At 41.3% G+C, this 27632-nt stretch overlaps 1 protein-coding gene across 5 annotated transcripts in view; it reads right to left on the bottom strand.

Annotated features, from left to right (window-relative positions):
- Positions 1 to 27632, bottom strand: part of DAAM1 (dishevelled associated activator of morphogenesis 1) — a 144739-nt gene that overhangs the window by 50114 nt on the left and 66993 nt on the right. For all 5 annotated transcript variants that reach the window (XR_011848841.1, XM_072115781.1, XM_072115784.1 and 2 more), the window contains 3 exons: positions 17172 to 17392; positions 9433 to 9522; positions 4865 to 4936 (listed from right to left, as the gene is read on the bottom strand). Coding sequence is in view for 4 of the 5 variants with exons in the window: in XM_072115781.1 (XP_071971882.1) it covers positions 4865 to 4936; positions 9433 to 9522; positions 17172 to 17354 (345 nt within the window). In the remaining variant the exon portion in view is untranslated. The remainder of the gene's footprint in view (positions 1 to 4864; positions 4937 to 9432; positions 9523 to 17171; positions 17393 to 27632) is intronic.

The following is a 27632-nucleotide window of genomic DNA, read 5'->3' as shown; positions in this document are numbered from 1 at the left end:
ACAATGATTCATATAATCCAGATTACAGGGAAATTTTAGTCACCGAGGCAAAATCAGGTTTAGCCCTTAGCAGAATATATATACTGGATTTTAGAAATTTGTAGATTCTTGTTGCTCGCTCTTAAAAGGGAATCTGCAACATGTTATAGAGCAGTAGCTGAACAGATTGTAAATAGTGTTACCTGCGGGCAGCATGTTATGGAGCAGGAGGAGCTGAGCAGATGGGGCGCTATGTACAATCTACTCAGCTCCTCTTGCTCCATAACTTTCTGCCTGCAGCTAGAGAACTAAGTACAATCTGCTCAGCTTTTTATGCTCTATAACATGCTGCCAGCAGATAGGACACTAAATACAATCTGCAGACAGAATGTTACAGAGCAGGAAGAGCTGAGCAGATTGTACATAGTTCTCTAGCTGCAGGCAGAATGCTATAGAGCAGTGATGGCAAACCTTTTAGAGACCGAGTGCCCAAACTACAACAAAGACCCGCTTATTTATCGCAAAGTGCCAACACAGAAATTTAATTTGTGATTTATACTCCCTCACAGTTTTCATTGATACCAGCACCCTGAGGATACCAATACAGCAGAAAATAGTCCCAGGTAGAGCTGTCACTTTAAAATAGCTCTGTGCACAGCAAGTCCTGGGCTGTCTGGAAGATACCTGGAGTCATCTCTGGTGATAGCCTGAGTGCCCACAGAAAGGGCTCTGAGTGCCACCTCTGGCACCAGTGCCATAGGTTAGCCATCACTGCTATAGAGCAAGAGGAGCTGAGCAATCCTATATAATGTATTATCTGCATGTTAAAGAGAAAAGTTTGTGGAAATAGAAGTATAACTTATAATTTATTGTACTATGCTGCTCAGCTTCTCTTGTTCTGTGACCAATGTTTACTTCTAAACCTTGGCAGCTTTGGAGTGGAGGGATGAAGGACCTGGGTCATCAAAAACCCTAACATGAATACTGGTAAATTTCTCTAAAAGCTTATTAAAAGAAGGATAGGAAATAAAGAGAATAGTAGCAGCGCTGGTCATCTACTATCCCCCTGAAGAAGGTCCTGACCACTACTCTTAGATTTCTGTAGTATCTGCTACACAACCCCCAAGGTTTAAGTAACATTCTAAACTACAAAAGGTTTTGATCCTCAATTCTCTCTAAATTTGCATACATTTCTATGTTTACCCTATACTAAAAAGCATAAAAGCGTACTTTACAAGCCTAGTTAATAGAAGGCATCTGTCCTAGGAAGTAACGCACAGAAATCCCTTTCATCAAGGTGCAATTTACACGTCTAATCCTACAATACAAGCAAGTGCTGAAATGCTCCATGTTTGTAAAGTGTTTATAAAGGAAAAAAGACAAATAAAGCAACAGGTCATTGGAGTTTCCAAAAATGATAGCAAACACTGAGCCTTCAACAAGTGAGTATGATAAAAAAAGGGACGGTTGGGTTAATTCTATTGCATTGTGTGACTTGCCCCATGGTAATACGTGTGGACAGCTGTCAGCAATGGTACAAAGCAATCCTGTGCCCTGCGGGGCTGGCGACTAGTGATGTCATTTATTCCATCACTCCCTGCAACATTCAACAAAGACAGCACAGAGGAGCCAGGCTTAATCTCTCTAATATGCAGCTGCTACATGTGACATGTATAGATCATCCAGTAGCTGTTCATCCATTAGCCATGGAGCAGCCAATATATTCCTAGCCCCGGGCGCTGCATTGTTGGTAATGGGAAGTATTCTTTCCACATGAACAAGCTATTCTTACTAAATATTTACTAGAATACAATGTAAATGTAATCCTATCATAAGAACTTACAACAAATATTTGTGTTTTACATGATCTTGCTAGAGTTACTATGCCCAAATGGGACACTCAGCATACGTACTACACTCATTTATAGAAATGTATCCTGCTAAAAAGGGAGTAAGTGTCGGTCACCGTCAGCTGCGCTGTGTTCAGCTTTATTTTCAACCAGCCCCCTCCCGGCCACCAATAGGGTTTTTTTTTCTGTCATCTCATTCCATTCCAATTTCTCATGTGGCCCCGTGGGAAAATTAAATACCCATGTACTAGAAAGATACTTTACAAAATCGACAACTTGGGGTGTGTTACTACAGGGCACATAGTATCAGACTGTCTAGGACAACGATTTCAGAGGAATGGTAAAACCCACTTGTATGTATTCTGGATATGGAGTAACAGCCCGCTAGTATACTGTTGCTCTACCAAAATCCAAAGCTAACATTCTAGAATGTAACAGTAAGGACACAACATTCTCATATACCACATGGAACATCATCATAAAAGTTTCACCCGATGGATTTCAACTAATAAAATCCACATTGCGGTATAAATTATGGAGGTCTTTTAGTGTTAATTCAAAAATCTGTGACCCACAATTGTACCGTAGCAAAATAGAAGAACCTCAAATTTCACAATGTGGTGTACAATATTTCGGGAAACAAGTCTTAGTCCTTGCAGGGTGCTGCAGCGTTGGTTCACCCTACACATTCCTTTCACACTATATGATGAGGTGTTGAAGGACTTATCTATTTCCAGCTTGCAGGCACCACACTTGAGATGTCAATGCCTGACACTTGCTATGATATTTACCCATTAAAATCATATTACAATCACTTTAAGGACACAACTTATTTTACTAGGAGGTGAAAAAGAATTTATGGTTTAGTGAAAATATGGAAACCTTATATACTGCCCTTCAGTGATTCAATGACCGAGATCACGTAATGCAGTCAGCCACATACCGCTCTACAATTTGGTGTCTCATCTATTAATTACACCATTTAGACTGGTTTAATAGGCAAATTACAATGTTCTATAAATCTTATCTGCTAAATGTACCCAGCTGCGCAGGAAGAGATTCCTGCCTCCCCCGGCCCAATGATGACCCAGCTGAAGTCACAGACACAGTATCACTTCAGCGCAAGAACCAGAACCAATGCACGGGTCGTCACATTTATCACTCCCAATTAATTACTATACATGTATGATGTACTGTCTAATGTCTTCACCATCTAGTATCACAGAACTTGTAAAGGAATATTTATTCAACTACCAAATAACCTTTTTGTTTTTTACATGGTTTGGGAACCTAAAGTAAAACAAGTAAAGACTTGACTCAACCATCACATGAGAGGCAAGACTGGGTACAATGATATTTTACCTAAAGGGGTTTTTCAGGTTTTCATAAGTAGTATTCATAGTATAAGTCACTGAAGGGTCTTTTCCAAAAATTAACTATCAATACATAGAATATAAGAAACTTTTATGTATATGTTTTGCCCAGAAAATCCCTTTAAAAGGAAGATATACTTTTCCAAACCAACTAAATCTGGTATATATATTTGTTTGGGCGGGAGCTCTCTAAGCAGACACTTCATGATTCCTCTGTACTATGAGATGCTGTGTGCTAACAATGTGCTTAGATTATCAGGGTACAGGGTTTATCTACACTATCATTTAGCCTCTGACACATAGAAAGAGAAATGCAACAGATCAGAGCTGAGATGATGAGATGCATGTAACATTCTCAGCACTGCTACATCTCAGCTCACACACATCTGCCTCCCTCCCCCACCCTTGATAAAGACCTTATCTGCCTGTAACTTGTAAATTTACTCTCCTCACATGCACAGACAGGAAGTCTCTGCTAGAGGCAGAGAGCAGCTCAGTGTAGTCAGACAGAACAACACTATGGCTTCTCAGACCTCAAGTCAGAAGATTCATGTTCTTAACCAGGGGTAATCAAATTGTGTACACCAGGACCGATAGAGACCGGTCGCAATTATATCTGTGAAATGCTGCATTTTTGTTAATAATAGTGAATCAGAGAATGGTCAAGGTCTAATTTTCCTAAAAACATTGTAAGCTGAACACTTTTTTGTGTTGTAATTCCCATTATATCCCATTACTACCTTCAGTGCAATATCTGTATTTCTGGAAAAATGCGAAAAAAGGGCAGACTACTGCCATAAACCAGCCCTCTATAACAGAGTCCTATCTATTCAGCTCCGGCCAAATTCCCCATTGACTTGACACAAAGAATCGCAGCTGTCCATAGCAAACCCGGCACAAGACTCTCGGCCATGAGAGGATGAAACAACTGCTCTTTTCATAAGATCCTCTATTTGTTATGTTTATCTTGAGAGATGTGAGGAGATATTTCTTCTATCTGGAGTATGCACCAGGCACATTTCCACACTGCAGTTGCTTGACAGCTGTGCGGTGCTACCATCGCCTCTCCTCCACATGGACATCACGCCCTCCGAATAAATGTTATCACCGACGCACGTTCAATGACCCGAGATAAAGGACACAAACAAGACAAGGCTGTAGTGTGAGACTGATATACAGATGCATTCTCCAAAATAAGTGGGATGGACACTGGCGTTACTATGACCTGCATTCTCAACAGACTAAGGCTTCATTTAAACGGCCGTTGGGGGACGTATATACGTCCCTCATTAGGCCGGCAATGGGCCGTACGGAGCGGTACTGTCTCAGTATCGTTCCGTACCCGGGGGGGGAAGATAGAACATGTCCTATCTTTCACCATAATATGGCACCGTGCGCCATACATTACTATGGAGAGGGGTGAGGTGAGCAGCGCTCACCCCCTCTCCTGGGCGCCGACATGTGCCCGCCATGCTACGGTACGGAGGGCACACGTTTGAATGTAGCCTAAAGGAGATCTTGTACAATGGGCTTATACGTCATACTGGGACCATATTCCTTTTACAGAAATTCATTTAACACTGCATTCTTTTAGTGAAGAGCAAATCAAAATACATGAACGATGGCTGCAATAAAACCAGCCACTTTTATCAGGATACTTACAGCAGCCATGGAATTAAGTTCATCAATGTAGAACTCAGGCCAACTTGTAGCACTTTTGTCTTCTTCTTGGTCCTATAAAAGCAATGAAAACAAGCTTTTAATATTCATAGTGTAACAATTAAATAGTCTATGGATGAAATAAGTATCCAACACAATAGAATCCTTCTATCCCATCAAAAGAGCAGCTGGCTGGGTACCCACTGACCACCATCCACAACTCCCCCCCCCCTGTGCACATCAGTGACCAAATGTGGAAAAAATACACATGAATTAAAGCAGTGTTATGATTTTCTATATATAAACTAAAGAGAACAACGTCTTAAAGATGAAAAGATGCCCTCGGAAGACCTGCAGAAGAAAGAGCAGCCGTATTCCTCTAATGACTTGTCACAACTGGTTTACATTTGAAATGAAAAGCAGGAATAATTACGTTATTCTTAGAGTGAACATCTAAGAAGTGGGATTTATTAGAAAAACGGAAATATGGCCGACACATTGTACTGGAGTGATGGTCTGCTGGAAACAAAGAGGACGCTCATCTAAAGAAGGGAAATTAAACAAATTCTGGCTTTGTTGTAGTATTCTGCCCTATTTTGTGCCCACTTATGGATATACATTTCTGGGTGGGTGCACGGCATCATGGGTGGGAGTATTCAAATACATAAATCACTTCCATACAATCTTGGTCCAGACAGCCTTTACCTTGCATGGCAGCGCTCTCAATGGTAATGTAATCCTAATGTGTAAGCAGTATGTTATAGCTGAGAAGTTCAAGTACAGCATTCCCACAAGCTTTCCAATAGGCAGTCCATACCATCGCTGGCCTGGATCCAGCAGGACAGCCCCGGATTTTAGGTTCTGTCCCACTGTATCCAATGTTGTCCGCTGTATGCTGATTAGAGTTGAATAAAGAGATAATGCATCAATCTGCATTATTTCTGTGCCTCTTCTGCTGCTGTATGAAGCAGAGCCAGCAGGCGCCATGTGATGATGTCATCTCCCTGCCAGCTACAGTATTAAACACAGACCCAGAGGAGAGCTGCACAATTTCAGGGGTGCCTAAATATGAGGTAGCCACAAAGTGAGGGTGAGCTGGAGGGACACAATATGCTCTATAACATGCTGCCTGCAGATAGGACAGTACGTACAATCTGTGCAGCTCCTCCTGCTCTATAACATGCTGCGTGCAGATAGGACTCTTAACACTTTCCATTTTAGTAAACAAGAGCTGCACCCTCTTTGGTTTATGACAAAACAAATGACACAGTTGCCTCACACTGGCCTCCTGCAAAGCTTTGTTTTCCCGGCAAAGAAAATCTAAGTTTACTTTGTGGTTTCTCACAGGTAACAGTCAACACTGCCTTCCACCTCCATGTTAAAGGGACTGTCCAGTCCTACGTAAATAAAAGTTAATCACTGTATGATAAAACCTGCTGCCGTCTAATCGCCCTATTGTTTAACATATCTGCTTGCTGTCAGTGCTTACAAAGATTTCAGTTTACAGTCACAGTCCTCATTGCCAACATAAGATTTAAAGGGAACCTGTCACTGGCTTTTACTCCACTAAAACTAACAGCCCCCCCTCAGGTAGGGTATGAAACATCCTTTCTAGAACTCCCTTTATCATCTGAAATCAAAATGTAAAAAATCTCCCATAGTGAAAATGAGCACGTTAAAAGGCTTCATGGGGAGAACCATTACAGACGCCACGATTTTCAGTTCTATAGTACCTAGAAACTAAAATGCTTTTGGTGCTGTATTAAATCTAACAATATCATCTTTCAGATGGCAAAAGGTGGGAATATATATATGCACTTGCATTTCCAGATATGTCTTTAGCTTTCCTGTATCAGGTTCTGTAGATCTTAGAATCACAAACCCGATGCAACCTACAAGATGAGATTCTTATCTTTGTTATAACACCAATTGTATTTTACTTGTATCAAAGAACCGGTATGGCTGCATCCTCTAAACTCTACTTATCCCTGTTAAAAAAAAAAAATGACTCTTCTCTTTTAATTTTTACATGACTGGAGAATATTTATTAGAGGTAAACCGCCAAGATTTCATATGAAAGAAGGAAACAGACTGGCTTCAAGGATAAGTAAAAGTTCTGTTTTTCTGCTGTTTAGCTCGACACTCATGCTTAAAGGAAATCTACAACATGGGTGCAGTGCTTCCAAACAAAGTACGCTTATATGCTGGGGTGGTCCTCCTGAAACAAAAAAATGTTCTTGTTTTTGCTTCTAATAGCTTAGTTTTTTGAGAAAACCATCTTTTACAATTATTTTTCACACCTCCATTCAGCGTTTCTGACTGCCTCCTCCCTCCCCACCCACAAAGCGGAATTGAGGTCTGAATAATTATTAGGCAATAGAGCCAAAAGAAGTTTCTGTGACATAGCCAGGAGCCCCTGAGGCTCTTTTGAATAATTGGTGACAGGTTCCCCTTAAGTAGCACTGCATCCATGTGGTAAATTCCCTTTAAGGCAGAGATAATAATCATGGTCAGGATTTTTGTTTCTCTGCCCCATCAAAAATGGAAATCAAGTCATAGACATAATGGGAATCATCTATGGCCACCACTCAAATCTTTACAGAATATGAGAACGATACAGGATATAATATAATCCGACATTCTAAGGCCACTTTATCCTTCAAGCCAATGACCAGGGAAGATACGCGCTACACTATGAAGTGTCTAGGCTAGACTATCTGCAATAAGTTACTTCATTATGTCCCTCTTCTCGCCACGAGAAAGGGAACACTCAATAAATCTGCAGCATTCTCCATCCTGCGGTGGGCACTGTAAACTCTGCAGCCCATTATTAGGGGGGAGAAGCTCGTCATAAGCCTATAAAGCTGCTCCAGTGCGTCTGTTCCACACAGTTAAGTGCCATTGCTTACATAGTACTATACACAAGTGATGACCCCGACCGTCCTCTCAGGGACGCAGAACCATCTCCTACATCATGGAAAAGAACTTCTGATGTCTAACCTGATATCCAGATGTTCACCTTTTTATGGGGGAGATTTTCAAAGATGGGTCATTCATATGCCAGGGTTATTACAAAGTATTCGGGAGTAAAATGCACCAACTAGGAGGAGAACTGATCTGTCAACTTTACTCCCACAAGTTTCAGATGAATTCAACACCCCAAGTCATCTAATGAATTAAAGGGGTTGTCCACTTTCAGTAAATAATTCAGATTATTTGCCTAATGAAAAGTTGTTGTATTACAATTTTCCAAGGTGTTTTCTATATCAGTTCAGCTCATAGTTTAATAGATCTCTGCTTGCTGTCATTCTATACAAAGCTTCATTGCTTGCTTCCTGTGGATAGAAATCTTTCCCTGGTCATGTGATGTCACACAGGTGCACAGCTCGTCATATCTCGTTATATTATAGAGAGTCATCAGAGCTGTGTGTTATAACGAGCTGTGCACCCGTGTGACATCACATGACCAGGGTCCAGAGTGTTTATCCACAGGAGGTAAACAATGAAGCTTCCTGTACAATGACAGCAAGCAGAGCTCTAGAAAACTGTGAGGAATTGATACAGAAAGTATAATGGAAAATTGTATTACACAAATAGTATCAATTATTTGCTGAAATTGGACAATGTTTTTAAAGGACAACTACCACCAGGATGAAGGATTGTAAACCAAGCACACTGACATACTGGTGTGTGCTTCCTCTGGCAGGATCCGCTCTTCATTTAGCGTTTTCTGTCCTTGTTGTTAAGATAGAAAGGCTTAAAAAATGATGCAAATGACCTGAGGGGCTCCAGGCTCCATTAGGTGTTAATAGGGTCTCTCAGGCTCACTTGCATAAGTTTAAAAGCCTTTTTTTCCGTAAAAACCATGGCATTAGAAGCTAAAAGAAGAGCAGACCTTCCAGAGGGGGCACACACCAGTATGTCAGTGTGCTTGGTTTACAATCCTTCATCCTGGTGGTAGATTTCCTTTAAAGACCATGAGTTGCAGTACAAGGCACATCCACTAATAAATGTGCGGAGCAGTGTCTGGTAAGCAATGAAGGCTACAGCACAAAGACTGATGGCCGCTTTAATCAGCTGATTGGTGGTGATAATTCTGGGTTTAAGATGTTTTTATATATAGGATTAGGTGATTTTTAAGGACAAATAGCTGACAACAAGTAACCTTAGACATCTTAGCGGTTGACAAACCAAGGCAAAAAAAAAAATTGGCTGTGCAGACAAATATATATTTTGATACAGAACTGACATCATTTGTTGTATGAGCGCAGCAGACGCTCTTAGCACACCACATAATCCGTCCTGTACACAAGTCTGATGAGGGGATGAAAAATCAATTTCTCAATGGTTGTTATGGAACAAGTAACGCTGTCTGTCTGTCTGTCGCGTATTTGCTCAATCACAAACCACAGCACCAAACAGCAGATCATTGTCTCCGGGAACTGGAGGGCACCCAAAAAATGTACGGGTTTATACTCTTTATATCACTTGTTTTTCTACAGCAGACACAACATTATCAGAAAACACGGATCATTTTCCATTGGATAACGTAAGGTTTGGATCATTCGTACCTTCTTTTTGCTGCAATAAATCTGCCATTTCTTCTCAGCTGGAAGGGCAAACATGGCTTCTCTGTGCTTGTCTGTGAGGTCCAACTCATCCTAAAAAATATATATGTATAAATGTACATATTAGTCTGGTTTCACTCTCGCCGAGCAAACAATTTGTCACACAAATTAACTACATCCCATTAAGCAGCATCCTGGGTAGAGGCTTTCACAGAATGCGAGCATCGCCACTCCAGGAACATTACGCTTAATTTACCACTAAATATTAACCATGAAACTGTGTGACATAAGCCGACAATGTCAGTACATAATGCCTTATAAAATATACAAAAAATAAGAGAAAAAAAAAAGAAATTAGCAATCGCTCAATAATATGCACACTAGGCCACAAAAATGAAGTAGTGCAATAAGCGGCCTACATTGATAATTGTGAGTAGGGAAGGGTTGAACCAAATCTACAGTCTCTGATCTTATAAAAGGGTGTCACCGACTGAATCCCTGCAGGATCTCACCCTGTACTCCTTATTTATGGTCTTGTTTTCCTAAAAAATAATATGCTAATGAGCTTCAAGTGCTTTGTGTAATTATTGCCTTTGCCGCAGGATCCTGGAGGGGCTCTGGTGACACCCCCTGCAGCACCTGCATCAGGATGTCGAGTGGATTCAGTCAGTGACGCTGCTTTATAAAGTATGAATCAAATGGTAGGTTTCCTTTAAGTAGATTTTTGAGGTTATCCCAAAATCCACAGTCTATATCATGTCTGACTGCATTAAAACCGACTTATCAATGTAGATGTTCCATCTATGCCTCTACTCTGTGCCAGTCACTGCACTAGTTGCCTCTTGTCTTCTGATAAAATTTAAGCTAATCACCCTCATCTACAAAGCTCTGAACAGTACTGTACCTACCTACTACTCTCTCATCTCAGTCTACTGCCCAATCCTAGCTCTTCAATCCTCCTGTGAATGAAGATTATTCTTTTCTTTATTTAAAACCTCCCACTCAAGTCTCCAGGACTTCTCCCAAGCTGCACCAATTCTCTGGAATGCCCTACCCCAGACAAATGCACACCTTTCAAAGCTCTAAATCTGATTTGGGTGAGACATGTTATGGTCATTGTAAAAGCCTATTACCCCGAATTTAAAAAGTATGTTTTAGAAGGAGGCCATGGATAAAACATAAGATGATTACTACAATCCTGGTGCCTGGATCTATGAGTATGTGTCCCTGGTTTATCATGATGGATATTGGTGGTAAATTTTCTTTAAACATGCCCCATGTATGTGGGAACTGGAATCTGAGGTTTGGTTTACCAATTCATTCATTCATACCAAATCATTAAATAATTAAAACATTATTAACTTCTATGTCTGAATGGATGTCAATACCATGAATCTAATGTGCATGTCTAGATACATCAACAATTTCTAATTTTGGGTGGAAATCCCCTCAAACCTTACACAGTCATGGCCCCTGTGAGAGTTATCCACATGACTGAAGGAGACGAAGCCTTTGACACCCAACACTTTGAATCGGTCTCATTTCCCGGCAGCGCTCCTCCCTTGCACATGGCAGGTAAACATGAAACAGGCCGCTCTTAATATTTCATTACCTGCGCTAAGTTCTGAAGCGGCTCGGCTTTCATTGCCACATAAATTAGCAGCAGATGCCTGGGCGCAGCACTGCCCTTTTGAAGTTAGAATAATGTCATCAGTGGCTCTTTACAGCAAAGGGGATAGATATAAATTATCATCAAACAACTCCATGTACCACCAGACGCAACAGCCCAAAATAAAACTGGCCCGCTTAGGTTCCCAAACCTTGCAATTAAAGAGTAAAACAATCACCTACAGCTTAAAAGGGACCCAAATCATAGCCAGCCGCCCCAGGTAGACCCCCCCCCCCCCTCCTGACCTTAGCAGGTGAAACGTGTGTTGAGGGTCAGAAGTTTTTTCTCCTGCTAATGTTTATCATGCCCAGGGGTGTAACTAGGAGAGGCAGGGCCCCATATTACACTTGAGAATGGGGTCCCCTTCCCACTAAGAAAAATACACAGATTACACACACATATATATATATATATATATATATATATATATATATATATATATATATATATATATATATATATATATATATATATACACTCCTTTACTCATACACACACATTTATACACTCTTACACACATACAGCACATACACACATCACATATATACAGAGTATATACATATCATGCTGTACAATATGCAGAATATATATTATATATATATGCAGATCTTCCATTCTTTAGTGTCAGGTCGGGTAACAGGGCCCCCAGACACTGCGGGCCCTGGCTGCTTCCTCCCCTGATCATGCCACAAGTTTTGCTTTCTTATTTTCTTTCCACATTTGTATTTTGATCTATCACTTCATGTTTAGTGCCATGTGACCTTTATTGTATTGGTTTTTTGGATGATATTTATTAACGTAGAAGTTTACAGTTACATTGTATAAAAAATATATAGGGTGTGATTTCTATTTACTTTTCTCTAGGACTTCAGGAATCTACTATACACTGTGACTCCTAGTTAATATTATAGTGAACTAACTACGCATTGGGATCAGTACACTCATGGTGCAGGGTATTTGGTTACTCTGTAGCCCCAACCTGTTGCTAGACATGTTATACCTGGTATTATCTATTTGCATATTATATATTTTTTTCTCTTTTGAGCCACTAGTTATATACAGGAGATATTATTTCTTGTGGTATGTATGGCTGTGCATCAAGGTAAGAGAGGTTCTCCATCTCCAAAATCCTTTCCATCTTTTTTTAACCAGTTTGAGCCTCCCTTTGTCTATTTATATTGCAGAATTAAAATAAAAAGTCATGTACTGCAGGAGAGGAGTCACTTTTAGAGGCTGGAGAGGGAGTATCACTTCAGACATGTCTATCAACAATTCTGTAGTACCTAGAAACATGCTTTTGGTATCATATTAAAGATAGGACTTCAAGTCTTATCTTTCAAGTTTGTGGTTCTGTGAGCTACAGAACTAAAAGTTTTTGTGTGCAGACAAGTCATTATCACAGCAATAAATTATAAAGGGGAAAAAAGCAACAGGAACCAGTGAGTGACCCTAGTAAATGACATCAGTGCCCGCTCTAATCTGCTGTGTTGCATTTTGTGCCCCGTGTGTATTGTTGGTGTTCCCTTGTGACAAGTTAGTCAATGTATAGTGAAGAGGATGTGCGAGTGATGTCTCCTTCCTCCCATACAGCTCTCGATTTCCTATCCGTTCTCAGTCAGTGCTGTGGTCATAGGGACAGGCCGCTTGGGTCACAGGATATACTAATTAACAAGTCATCTCCTCTTCTGTGGATTTAGTCATTGGCACTACATCATATACCATGGAGTCTGTCCCACAGAGTAGTATGGAGGGGGGGAAGGCTTATACATACCATACATCTAGAAGTGACTACAACAGTTTCTATGCTAAACCATAAAAATCTGCAGTGGTTAAGTTAACCTGAACCCTGGTAATCCTGCACAATGTTGTGGTTATTGATAATGGGCAGGCAATAAACTTTATTACAAAAAATTTTAGCAAGCTGTGACCACGTGTATTAATACAAGGTATTGTAGCCACAAAACAACCACTACATCTGGCCCCACCATAACCACATATCAACTACTAAGGGTTTGCCAAGATTCCTTTTTTTTACTTTTCTAGAATTAGGAGGGGTAAAAACTGGTTGTGGTGTGGATGGGTCAGATTTTTTTTATGTCATGAATAACTTAAATGTAGCTACCCGAGAATCTATGGAAAACAACATAGACCTTTCTTCCAAAACCTTGTCAGTTCATCAGATACTAGCGTTACACCCAATCCAATGTCCAACCAACGTAGTATCTTAACAACTCTGGTTCCGCTTCAATCGCCTTATCCAAATATGTATTTCATTGCATGGCTAAAACCATGGTTATGTTGCCCAGTACCTATCCCTGGGTATAGCACAGAATGACTACCAGGTCACCCTGTTCTTAATTTAAGTATAACTACTCATTTATAAAGTAATTCTTAGTCCCGAAAAAAACTACAAAAAGAGAAAACAATGGAAAACAGCTCTAAAATAGCTATAATCACCAGGATCGCACGCATACATATTATAAACTTACATCACTGTAAATATATATTCCATATTTGAGGATATTAAGGTGATGATGAACCATGGCTTGTGATGAATGTGTATTTCCCAGCTGGAGGCTGATCTTGCTATTCTGATGCAAATTAATACTAGACGACTCTATCCAGAAGAAAAGGATTCAGTTGAGTATCGATGTGGGCCAAGGAAGCTTAGGCCTTCCCACCCAATATCACCTTATCCCCCCTACCAGGACTATGTGATGATCTTATTACTCCACTCAAAAGCAGAAGACGTCCTACACAGAGGTCAGAGACCACCTATGCTTTTATAGTGGAACATAGTGGATAATTGTCCTAAGTAGAAAAACCCCTTTAACTGGGGCTTACTCCAAGGGCACAGAGTGCTGCACTCTTATTTTGGCGGATTATAGGTCTGTATAAATCCGTGAATGGACCACACTGTGATAGAACATTAAACAGAAAACCGTATAAGAAAAACCACATGGCAGGAGGAGTAATAATAACAAATCACAAACAAATATACACAATGACCCATTTTCAGCGCATCTGAAAAAACATTTAGGAGATTACGACTGTGGGAGTATACCCAAGGGGGCACTTTTTCGATTTGGAGAGTACAAAATAAAATTGTAATGCTGTAAACTACATCAATAAGACACGCTTACAAGTCATATTGAGTACAATATGAATAGAATAGAAAATTAGATGGTGGTCTATCATGTGAGACAGTGAGTAATCATACACATTACATATCAAAGAACCAAACACATTGTGCAAAACACACTGTGGCTCATTTACTAAGGGTCCGCGATCCGCACTATCGTCAGAATACCCGACGATTTCTGATGTGCGCCGCATTTAGAAAGGGTTTTTGGCGCACTTGATCGGATTTTGGTGCTTCGCCACAAATCGGGGGGCGGGCCAACAGACAATCCGCCGGATACGGACAACGCTCGGGATTTAACAAAGCAATTTGTGTCGCAAGACATGCACTTACAAGCACCGGGAAGAAGAAGGGGAACTCCGGCAGACCTCAGCGGGGGAAGCGAGACATGCAGGAAATTGGGCGCACGAGCTATGTGAATCGCGCCGGACTTCATCTTCGTCGGACTGTCCGGATCGGGGATTGTGACAGGAGCGGGTAAGTAAATTTGCCCCACTATGTCACCTATAATATCCTGCTGATAATCTCCAGCGCACCAGTGTCTTCAGCCGTATCCCAATAGTGGAGTCAATTCTTATATAATTGAGTCATCATGAACATGACCAAAGAATAAAATGGTTACAAACAAGTTTTAAAAAGCCATAATATGGAACTTCCAATATATTCCACCGGCACAGAGAGGATATTTTTTCTCACAAAGTTTATATGGTAACCATGACTGAAAAATTATTACCACATTCTATGGGACAACATTAAATATTCTTCACGGAAGATATAGTAGCATACTGAATGCTTATTCTAGGGCTACAAGATGACAAAAAGATCATGTCATACTGTGTCATATCATCTGATAATGGGGTTGTGGCCATGGCACAAGGGTAACAAAATATCCAACACTCCTATATGCTTGGGATTTGGCGATTTACAGCCAAAATCGCAAACTTTAAATGGCATAGTGACAAAGAAGTAGTCCATGAGACTTTCTTTGACCTTACACGGGTAATGCTAGGCTTAATGCTCCATATTATGGAATTATGATAGGGGCTCATGCCCACATTTGGTATTTTGGGCCGTGTGCTAATGGTTCTCTCAATGCTCACACACATCCCCATATATATCTATGGGCTCATTCACATGGACAGTTTCCCCGGCTCCGTATATGAGCCACCTGTCCAAGCCATAAATTTTGGAGCAGGTCCTATTCCTTCCCTGTCATTGCTGTGTGAATGTACCTAACCTCACACTTCAATGACACAAGGGCCACAAGCGAATGACTATAGACCCGTTGTTCACTGCCTATGAATGCAGGAAGCACAAGAAATCAACATTTTCTTTTATGAAATTCCCCAATGCCGGTAAAACCAAAATCATTAGTTGTTCAAAATTTGCAAAACTTCACAACAAGCTAAAAATAAACCGTGAAAGCAAATAGAAGAATGTAAATGCTAAGCAAACACTGAGGCCTATCAGTTTGAGGAACACAACGCTCCTTTCAGCAGGCACATTTTCTGTGCCATGTAAATAAGGAAGCGCTGTCCATGTGTTATATTACAGGATGCCGCGCTGGCCGACTCATTATTCCCGGGCAGCAGAGTAAACAGTAAGTGATCAGACTCCTGAATCCATTCCAAACGCTTCGTCTGTAGAACAGACCCATCCTGAGAACAAACCACGTGGAGCCGCCTACACAGGTCTTATTATCCAATCGATATCAATAATCTGGACAATTATGACTCTAGACGCCAAATATATATATATATGCTGTGCAGTCAGGTTATAAATGTATATTAATGATGGGGGGGAAAATAACTTGGCACAAGTTGTATCAAGATATCTCAAGAAATCAGGTTATACAGGCTCAATCACATGTGCCGTTTTACTGCAGTTTTATGAAAGGCTATTAAAAATTACTAAAAAAAAAAAAAAAGTATGGAACAAAGCCAGTCCATGTGTGAATGAGGCCTTGTGCATTATTCAAGAAGTGATCTGTTCATCCTGAGCTGACTGCTTCATGAATAAAATCACACATTACAGCAAAGTCTTCATTTTCCAATGTCATATATAGAAATAGAAAGAAGAGTCTAATTTTAGAGCCTTTTATGTGGGTTTTCGTGGATGTAAATCATTTGGTGCAGGATTTTGCTGAGGTTACAAAGAATAATAGAGTGATACATTTCAGTTATCTCAGCCTAAAATCACAGACAGCATCAATAACACTGCGCCAAGGTTCTTAGAGCGGCTTTTGGGTGCATCAGGACACTACGCAGAATACAACATGGTCTTAATGAGATGGAGAACGCAGCTCTGAATCTTAAACATATGATATCCTTAAAAAATATGCCTGAACTGCTGTCTTACTATAATGCTAGGAATGTAACTGTGCAATATCAAGAAGACCTGTATCAGTAGTGCACAGCCTTTTATGACCTTAGGGGTGCATTGTGACACTATGCCGCTTTAAGTCACCAGCTAACAGGACAGTACAAAATACAGCCATAAATATTACAAATTGGGGTTATGTCATCAATATTTATCCACTATCTACAGGATAAGAGATAAATACATGATTGTGGGGTGTCTCATCTGGAACCCTTAAATCAGCACGACGGGGGACCACAAGTTCCCCCGATCAGCTCTAGACTTCCGGGTTGCAGATGTCCAGAGCAGATCAGGGAAACTTGCAATCCCATGTCCTGCTAATTGCATGAATGGGTGGGGGTTTCATCAGCAGTGACCCACCCTCACAGTTATATATTTAGCCCCTATACAGTAGTGACCTATAAGGTGGTTTGGCGCAAACCTTTTAAAGGGCACATGTTTATCCAAACCACCCACCAAATGTAAGACTGAGAAGGACCTTCACCCATGTAATCCTCATTCATCTCAATACACATGTATTTCAGGACCATTTACTGTAGCAGTGTCACTTACCACCAACTCTGCAAACATCGTATCAAGCTCCTCAACTGGGGGGATGGGCAATGCTGGCTCCATTGACTGCAGCGCAAAATTGCTGTCATTTCGTAACCGGTATGTGATCTCTGGATGCTCATTGCTTCGAAAACAGCAGAAGATGAAGGAGATTCCACGGTTACTCCTCTTCCTTGGAGCCATGACTGGGAGTCTTCAGCGTCACTCCTACCTAAGCAATCCTGAAGGGGGAAAAAAAAAGACCATACATTATTACTGGGAAGCAGAAATTCAAGTTCAGCCATTGCGTTTCATTTTCATTCGGAATCTGCTCATTCATTTGCCCAAAATGTAATAAAGAGCTCAATAAATCCTAGGAAAGAAACTTTTTTAAATATACTGGACGACTTAGGAAGCAGTGGAACAGAAGCGATAGTTTCAGGGAGTATTACCAAGTTTGGCATTGGAAAGGGGGAACATTGTAGGGGCTGGATATTACCTTTAATATACACCTTTTAAGTCAACACAATAAGTAATACAAAAATTATATTATTGGAAGACTAAAAAATCAGTTAAAACGTCTATTGATTTCAATGGAATTTCAATGGCTTCCGGTAGGGTCCATTTGCATCTCTTCTGTTGCCGTTATTTTAGACCAAAAAAGTAGTTCTGCATTTTCTGTACCATTTAACGCAAATGGACCCTGGCGGGAGCCGTGAAATGTCCTTTGACCTCAATGGATATTTTAACAAATCTGTTACTCTACTGTTAATACAATTTTTGTTATGCAAGTTTATAGCAGAAGTCCAAAAGCAAGTGTGAACTGGCCCTTAGACATGCAATCAACTTACTGGAGGCTCATAGTGGCTCAGTGGTTAGATATCACTAGCAGGAAAACTCATGGGCGTTGTCAGAGACATTCGGCGGCTTTCCTCCAGATGTTCCAATCAAACTCAAAATTCTAAAAATTCAAAAATGCTTCAAAACCACATTAGTTTTTCTGGTGCAATTTTATCTCCATCAAACCACATTGTTTGAGCTCACCCTTACACATCAGCCAAAGCCACCGGGGCAGTGATGCCTTACCTTTTAAGTTTGCTGTGTCAAAATTTGTAAAGAAAACAAGCATACAATTTGGATGGTGTGTCACTTCTAGAAAAATGACATCTTGACGTGTCACCCCTAACACGTGTGTTATAGGTTAGCTATCACTGCACTTAGGTCTAGTCTGTTAACAGCCTTTTCATGGCGACCTCAATGTGTGAATAGCGCCAAAATGTATGTAAATAAACTGACAGATGGGACACAGAAAGCAACCGTTTTGGCAGGTGTGTGTGAGAGAATATGATCTGTACAGGTGTACAGACGGGTGTGACCTTCTAGCCTGAAGCTGCCATAACCATCAGGTAGGAAATATATGCAAACTGTAATAAGTTAACTTATATAACAAGAAAATGGGGGGTGAGGAACAAAAGAGTGAGCAGTAACAGAAGGTGCATACTTTTTATGCGTTTTTGCTGTGTTTTTTTTTTTTTTTTAATAAATGTTTGCATTCCCTGAACATGGGGACCCAGCTTTTACATAGTTATACGTTAGTCTGAGTATTCTGCATTAGAAATTAATCCTAAACACAATTTTCCTTCAATTTATTCACTAATTTAATTCAGAATTCGGCTGAAAATGGGTCATGTTGAAATCAACAGGGGCGTTGATTTTCGACACAGATTTGGAGCCTCCTTTCACATTCATTAATGGGAATGAAATCTATTTATCCCCACAAACGGAGACTTAAAAGCTACAAAGATGTAAAAGCTACACAAATGAAATATTGTTTCCCAAAATGTAAGTGCCCTTTTACATTTTCTCCCAAATATAATAAAACTACACAATATCTCAACAATCAATACTACATAAGATATAGAAACACAGTTCAGCAAGAGCTTCCATAAAAACTGCAGTTAGCACATAAATAGTTAATGGAATCCCAAATTATTTCCATAGACTCAGTAGGCGATAAAATACAAACAAGAGCCGGCTCATCCTCCCTGGGGTATCATCATGAACACAATAGAAGGCTGAAGTGTAGGCTGGTCAGTAGGTACCTGCATGCAAATGACTGGGCGCCATCTGACAGCGATCCCATTAACAGATCCAGATGCGTTTTCATGGTGAATTCCGCAGCTTTTCCCATTTGTTTAATCATCCAACATTATACTATGCTAATTACTAAAGGATGCCGGATGTCATTTTTTCCATTGTTAATGAAACGGGGACATCTTTATCTTGTTACGCAGAAAACTGGCTTGAAGGCATTTGTCTAACATGAATTACGGACAACACTAACAATTGGGATGACAGCTTGGAACACAACCTCGCCTCAGACCATTTAACTCTTCCTGACATTAGGAACGAGTACCTGCATATATACCGCAAGGAATCGCTATGTGCGACTGCTATGGTGCCATTCCAAGAAATGCAGATACCATCAGAATCAGCAGTTCTGTTCACACACACAGAGTGCTCATCCCCTGCGCCAATGTATGCCCGCCGTACTACAGTACGGCAGGCATACATTGTGTGAATGTAGCCTTAATGGAAACCCACCACTTCCGATGGGGGGTATAAGCAGCAAATGCCGTGCACCAGCTCAGGGTGAGTTGGTGCCGGCGCTTACTTTCATTATGTTTTTAAACCGATATAAAGCATTTAAACGTTTTATTAATCTTTATATACGAAGTGGCTGCACCGCGCGGACGACAGTGCAATGAAGGTACTTGTATATAAAGATTAATAAAACGTTTAAACGCTTTGTATCGGTTTAAAAACATAACGAAAGTAAGCGCCGGCACCAACTCACCCTGAGCTGTTGCACGGCATTTGCTGCTTATACCCCCCATCGGAAGTGGTGGGTTTCCTTTAATGATACACTAAGTGACCAATTCTAAAAGAAACTTGGTCTGTAGGATTAACCAACCAACCCGAACCCGGTACAGCCGAACTGGACCGAGATGCTGCATATGCTTCAGCTTTCGACACTCGAACCAATTTGTCTGCCAAAACATGGCAGACACTTTTGCATGTGAATGTAGCCTCTGGATTTTCCTCAGCAAAAGAATAATGCCTTAAAGCAGTCTAACCAAACCAATGATTGGCTTTGAAAAACCTCCATCCACATATGTTTTTTCAGTATTTCAACAGAGTGATGTGTTGGTTTTTTTTCATTGACTTCTATTATATGCCCAATCTGGTGAAAACGGTTCAAAGACTACATAGCTGCTAGAATGTTGGGAATATTCTAGGTGTGTACTTCCCTGAGGTCTAACAAAATAGGGTTCTGTACATGGAATATACCATTTTTTTTGTACCAATAAGGCTTTCTGTACACCAGCATTGCTACCCAGTAACTCAACACATAGGACACAGACAAATTCATTTCTAAGGGTTCACACGCTCACCCATGGATTCCATGGCTTGAGTAGACTGTCTGAGCTGCAAACAATGGGGCAGGAATTTTCTACTGTCATCGAAGTGAGCAGACCTATGGGCCTGAAGAATTTTTTGTGGCCCAATAAAGCACATGTTCATGTGCAGTTAGGGTAAGAAAAAGTGGATCAAGATGGTAATCTGTATCAGAGTTGTCCTTAGCACAAGTCAAACCTGGGCAGATGCCCTTAGCCATCAGCTTGGCAGGGCTCATAGCAATCTGGGATAACATTTTCATGAAGCCAAAAGTGGGGAAGACAGATCCTAGTATCGCTTAAGGCATTTGTAAAGTGCTGCGTAATATGATGGTGCTATATAAATAAAGATTATTATAAGGCATAACACAGATCTGGAGCCAGTCCTAATCTTTGTGATACTATAAAAGCCCAGTGGTATTTACCAACATGCCATCTTTACTTTCAAGATCCAAGAGTCAATATCAGTTAATGACAAGTGCGTAAATTCTTGAAACGGCACAGAACGCAATGCCATGTTATCTAGAGCATATTATACTGAAATCAATATGAAACGACAGATAGTAGAGTCACCTTGGAGCTCAGGGCCTGGTAGAAAATCATTACACACACTAGCTCAACTCTGCATGCGCATCTAGTAGTCTGATCCTGTACCATAGAGACCACATTGAACTAAAAGAACATGGAAAGTAACAAAAACATAAAATGTGGAAAAATTAAAAAAGACACAAATGCTGGGAAAGTGACCATGTGGTAGTAGATTACCAAACCGGACATTATCACAAGCAATGTGGAACAGACAAGAAAACCCTTATTTCTGTGATAAGATTTTAGGAGACATAAACTTCCTTCCCTGCAAACCAAAAAGAGCTAGAGGCAATAAATGTTTCTCTCTGTAATCAGCAAATGTCACATCTGATGCAGTATAAAGTAACCCTTCAACTAAAAATAAGAAATTTATGTAGAGACATATGGCTGACTCCTATGACATGGGATTAAGCACAAAAAGGTACACATAAAGTCTCATATAAATTGCCTATTTTAGTGGTTGGGGCCATAGATTTTACAAAGATGATAGGGCTCCATGCTAAGTAGCTGGTATGGTTCACTTGGGGCCTATTTATATTGTGGGGCCCTATAAGCCTTTCCACACTGGTTCTAGAGAGTGACAGATTGGTCCTAGAGATTGTCCAAGTTAAAGGGTTCTGCTGTAGTGTCTCGATATAGGAGCAATCTAATCAATATGTCAAAATGTATCAATGTACAGTAAAGAGATCACCATTTTATAGATCGGCTTCAAATCGTAAAAAAATATACTACATCAAGAGAGAATCAAGTCCAACTTCATTGAGGTTCTTCACTGTAAGAGCACATAGATTATCAAACTTTGTCCCAGGATGCCATGGCGAGTCATGAAAACCTCTAAAATAGACTGAACATCTTTCTTAGAAGAAATAAAGTCACAGATGTATTCTAAACGTCAGATGAAGAGATGCTGATCTAGGGATTTATTCTTATTGCCTTATTTGGAGTTGGAGAATTTTTAGGGCTTTTGCATTTTAGTAGGCTCTCTGCTTCCTGGAAATCAACACTAGATAATAGGTACAATTTATGTTTTGTTTTTTTTAACCCTTATTATGGAAAAGTACAAACGGAAATGTGACTAAAGGAACATGAAACCTAGAGATGTATAATAAAAGAAAACAAGAATAGTAACCCACAATGTTTTTATGCGTCATGCAGAAAGCAGTCAGTAGGTTTGGGTCCTGTTAACTGCTAGGAGGCTCCCTTAAAGCTGGGGTTTATGGTTTAGTGGCGGAATTCAAGAGATTCAAATTCGGGTACCCATTGGCTTGAATCCCACGTATACGAGCTATACTAAGGTTCCCTTTAAAGATTTTCCATGCAAGATTCATTGGTTTTGGTTTACAAATACTAATGCATGGACACTGACCAGAATATTGCTCTAGTTGGGTTCATCGAAGGAGTGACGTCGGCAGAAGGAGGGGAGGGTGGAAGACTGCCATGGGCCTGGGCTGAATAAAAATTGTGAGTCCCCCTACAAATCTATTCTTTTTTAAGGCTTTGTTATTTAATCTTACCAGAACCAAACTTCTTAGGAAAGGCAGGAGGTTTCTTCTGTCACCTTTCATTTCTGCAGTCCTGGAAGGTCTCCTGTGTGTATCAGGTTAGGGATCTCAGGTCTGGAGGTGCTCTACAGAGGGCAGTATCAAACTTGGCTGGGATTTTGGGTGGCCATGGCCGCCTTGAAGCCACAGGCCATAAGCTACCACCCAAATCGCCCAAATTATGATCCTCTACTGCAAGGAGGCAGTGCAGAGGGAGCAGTTGGTTTGTAACCGCCTGTGAAGCCAAAGAGCTGAGGTTGTTTTTTGGACCATAAATATACTACCAAAATCATTGTGCCCAGAGCAAGAGGCAAGTTACACATTAATCTTGTTAAATTTTGATGATACATTTCCTTGAAACTCCTGCTAATCTGCTTCACTTTGAGATGGTCGCCAGCTAGTGCAGCTCAGCAAACTATCGCAGACAAATGGAGGCACCTCCTCTCCCAGTTGTCCATCACCTTATCACAAAGTGGTGAGGAGACACGTCTCAACACTTAAAAATAACTTTAAAAACCCCCATTTTTATAATATATTTATTCTAATTTTAATTGTAATGTAAAACAAAGTATGATAAGAGAAAAGAAACATTTGTAAAACAAAATATGATCAAAGAAAAGAAAAATTCATGGAGGAAGGTCTGGGATTTCTCTGGGTTCTTTTATATATCATGGTGAATTTCTCCCTTAGACGTTCCTCTTAATGATGAGATAATTTTGTCTCCTGTAAATGCATAATCTTGTTATAATAAACTCATTTTCACCTATTTTGAATGTCAAATAATGCAAATAAACCTTTTGGGACCCTGGGCATCCCAGTTGGTGAAGTCACATCTCCAACAGCTGGAGACCTGAAGGTTGTCCATCCCTGGTGAGCATACAACACAATAAAGCTTCTCCTAATCTACATGCTGCATTAGTCTGACATCAAACATCACTTTTGGCTGAACATCAGAGAGCAGCAGAGAAAAGGGAGAAACAGTCATGTAAGATATACTTATCTGTTATGGTTTTAATATAATACAGGATTATATCCCAAGATCAAACAATGTTACATGTTACATTGGCCAGAGCACCGAGCTGTGACATTACAGAGCATCACCAATCGGTTATTACACACTAATCTCTGAGGCAGGCTTAAATTTACATATATACGCTCCTCTGAATATTCATCATGCCATAGACTCTCCCCAGCGCCAATTATGACCTTGCCGCCGTCTCTGTGGGGCTAATTACCTTACCCCTCAGAGGTGGCATCAGCTGATTCGACCAGTCACAGAACATGGTACAATTAGGTTATGATCCATGGATTTCATTTTTCTGCCCAATTATGCAAAAGGCAAAGCGAGAAATATGAACTGACAGTTTGATTTACTCATTTGGAAAATAAGGAATATCTTTACAAGAGTGACATGAACACTCCAGCCTCTGCCATCCGACCAAAGTTCAGTTCATATTATTGACTATTCCTACCGTCCAAGAAAGTTACTTAGTAAAGTTGATGTACAATGTGCTGCAGACTTGGTTATTGGTGCCGTACATGTTTTACAAATTGAAACCTATTCTTATCATAGACAGTCAATTTCAGATCCTCCGGGTTCCAATACCAGGCATCACTTGTCATGGGCTGACTGAAGTGGTTGCGGCTTCAGTTTCATGGCCAGCGGCATAACATTTTTGTATCAGATAGAAAGGTCATAGATGCATGATGAGGCACCATTTCTCCCCAAAATAATTTCCATGCAATTATTCCCTGCAGTGCGCAGGCTGATACGGGTCAGCGTCACGCCGGAGAGACCCGGAGCGTGTCAGCAGCCGTCTGTGTTTGTTATCCCGGTGAGTGTGAGCCGTGGTCGGGAGGTACACTGCACTGTATGTATAGTGTATGTGCAATGAGTGTGCAATAAGTGCGTCTGGGAGAAAGGACCGTCAGCAATCTGGATACCAGGAGTCCAGTTCAATGTGTGGAGCAGCACGTCAAGTGTTCATCCTGACGACATGCAGAATATTATTGAATGGAACGTTTGTAAAACACAGTGGAGAAGCGGCACTTTGGAAGAGATTTATCAGTGTCTGAGAGCAAAACTGTTCAAGCTGCTCATAGCAACCAATCAGAGCTCCTACAAAGTGCCAAAATTATTTTACATTTTAAAATTGTATATGCATTGAAAACATCCTAAAACATCCTAAAATGACAAACGGTACCCAGAGATTACTGGTAGTAGAAAAGTCATGACACTATGAAAGAAATGAAGTGCCTAAAGTATAATCACCAGAATCTGGGGGATTACTTGATTGACTGGATAAAATCGAATAAATGTCAGGCTTGGGCATTAGAAATACATTATCCTCACACGAGGGTCGCCTATGTGTGCCTGAACGCACAAACAAGACTATATAGAGAATCTGATGGTATGGAAAAAGGTCACTTGACTGAAAAATTCTGCTTAGTGCAATGATTTATGAATGCAGCCCAAGGCCTTTTCAGATTTCTCATAATGGTTCAGTTGAACCAAGCGTAGAACCCTGTGCAGATCTATAGGTATTCAAGTAGAATCTCTGAAGTTGTTGGCATATAACAAAATGTTAAGTAGACATTATAGACGGGTCTTAAGAGGGTCCATGTAATTTATCTAATGGGTTATGTATAGAGATGAGCGAACATACTCGTCCGAGCTTGATGCTCGTTCGAGCATTAGCGTACTCGAAACTGCTCGTTGCTCGGACGAATACTTCGCCCGCTCGAGAAAATGGCAGCTCCCGCCGTTTTGCTTTTTGGCGGCCAGAAACAGAGCCAATCACAAGCCAGGAGACTCTGCACTCCACCCAGCATGACGTGGTACCCTTACACGTCGATAGCAGTGGTTGGCTGGCCAGATCAGGTGACCCTGGGATAGACTAGCCGCTGCCCGCGCTGCTCGGATCATTCTGTGTCTGGATGCCGCTAGGGAGAGAGCTGCTGCTGGTCAGGGAAAGCGTTAGGGTGTTCTATTAGAATAGTGTTAGGCAGGAGTGATTCAACAAGAACCCAACAGCCCTTCTTAGGGCTACAATAACGTTATACTTTTTTTTTTTTGTTTGCTTGTGGCTGGGCTTGCTGGCACTAGTAGTGCAGCTAGTACCATATTGAGAGGAATTTGCAGGGGGACTTGCTACCGTTGTGTTTAGCTCTTAGTGACACACATATCCACCTCAAACACCAAAGTGGGAAAATTTATTAGGGGTTGGATTTCAATTAGGCACAGTCTGCCATTTACTTTTTATTTTACGTTTATTTTTTCATAACTCAGCGTCATCTCATCAGTGTGCTTTCATACTTGGCTAGAAAATAGCCAAAGGAGAATCCGAACGGCTTACTTACGCCTACAATAGCGTTATATATATTTTATTTCTGGTTGATCTGCTGGTGGCTGTCCTTGCTGCAGTGCATATACTAGCCAATTGTGAGGAATTTGGAGTGAGACTTGCGACCGCTGTGTTTAGCGCTTAGTGACACACATATCCATCGCAAAGACCGAAGTGGGATAATTTATTAGGGGTTGGATTTCAATTAGGCACAGTCTGCCATTTACTTTTTATTTTACGTTTATTTTTTCATAACTCAGCGTCATCTCATCTGGCATAGCAGTGTGCTTTCATAGTTGGCTAGAAAATAGCCATAGCAATAGGATAGCATCGTTTGGTTTTAAAAACTAAAAAACACAAAAAAAAGGAAAAAAAAAATTAAAGTTATAACTTTCATTTTCAAAATGTTTAACCCGAGGGCTAGGGGTAGAGGACGAGGGCGGGGACGTGGGCGTCCAACTACTGCAGGGGTCAGAGGCCGTGGTCCTGGGCGGGGTGAGACACCACCTGCTGATGAGGGAGCAGGGGAACGCCGCAGAGCTACACTCCCTAGGTTCATCATGTCTGAAGTTACTGGGACTCGTGGTAGAGCACTGTTGAGGCCAGAACAGTGCGAACAGGTGATGTCGTGGATTGCCGACAATGCTTCGAGCAATTTGTCCACCAGTCAGTCTTCCACGCAGTCCACCCATGTCACCGAAATCGGCACTCCTCCAGCTCCTGCACCTCAGCCTCCTCCCCCCCAGGAAAATTTGGCATTTGAACCGGCATACTCAAGGGAACTGTTTTCTGGACCCTTCCCACAGTCACAAACCACTTGTCCAGTTGCTGCTGAGCAATTTTCCGATGCCCAGGTTTTCCACCAGTCGCAGTCTGTGGGTGATGATGACCTTCTTGACGTAGTGGCAGAAGTGTGTAAAGAGGTGTCCGACGATGAGGAGACACGGTTGTCAGACAGTGGTGAAGTTGTTGTCAGGGCAGGAAGTCCGAGGGGGGAGCAGACTGAGGGATCGGAGGATGATGAGGTGACAGACCCAAGCTGGGTTGAGAGGCCGGGTGAACACAGTGCTTCTGAGACGGAGGAGAGTCCTATAGCAGAACAGGTTGGAAGAGGCAGTGGTGGGGCCAGACGGAGAGGCAGGGCCAGAGCAGGTGCATCAGCGCCAAATGTGTCACGTAGTGAAGCTCCCGCGGCGAGGGCTCCCGCGGCCAGGGCTAGATTTTCAGAAGTCTGGAGGTTCTTTAAGGAAACACCGGATGACCGACGGACTGTGGTGTGCAACCTTTGCCAAACCAGGATCAGCAGGGGTTCCACCACTACTAGCTTAACTACCACCAGTATGCGCAGGCATATGAATGCTAAACACCCGAATCAGTGGCACCAAGCCCGTTCACCTCCGGCCGTGCACACCACTGCTCCTTCCCCTGTGTCAGCTGATAGTCAGCCCCCTGCCCAGGACCCTGGCACAAAAACCCCATCGTTGCCTCCACGATCCTCCACAGCATCCACCAGCGTTCAGCTCTCCATACCCCAGACGCTGGAGCGGAAAA

This window comes from Engystomops pustulosus, chromosome 7, assembly GCF_040894005.1.
Source record: "Engystomops pustulosus chromosome 7, aEngPut4.maternal, whole genome shotgun sequence".
Taxonomy (NCBI): Eukaryota; Metazoa; Chordata; class Amphibia; order Anura; family Leptodactylidae; genus Engystomops; species Engystomops pustulosus.
The sequence above is the reverse complement of the archived record's forward strand: the minus strand, read 5'-3'. Positions and strand labels throughout refer to the sequence as shown.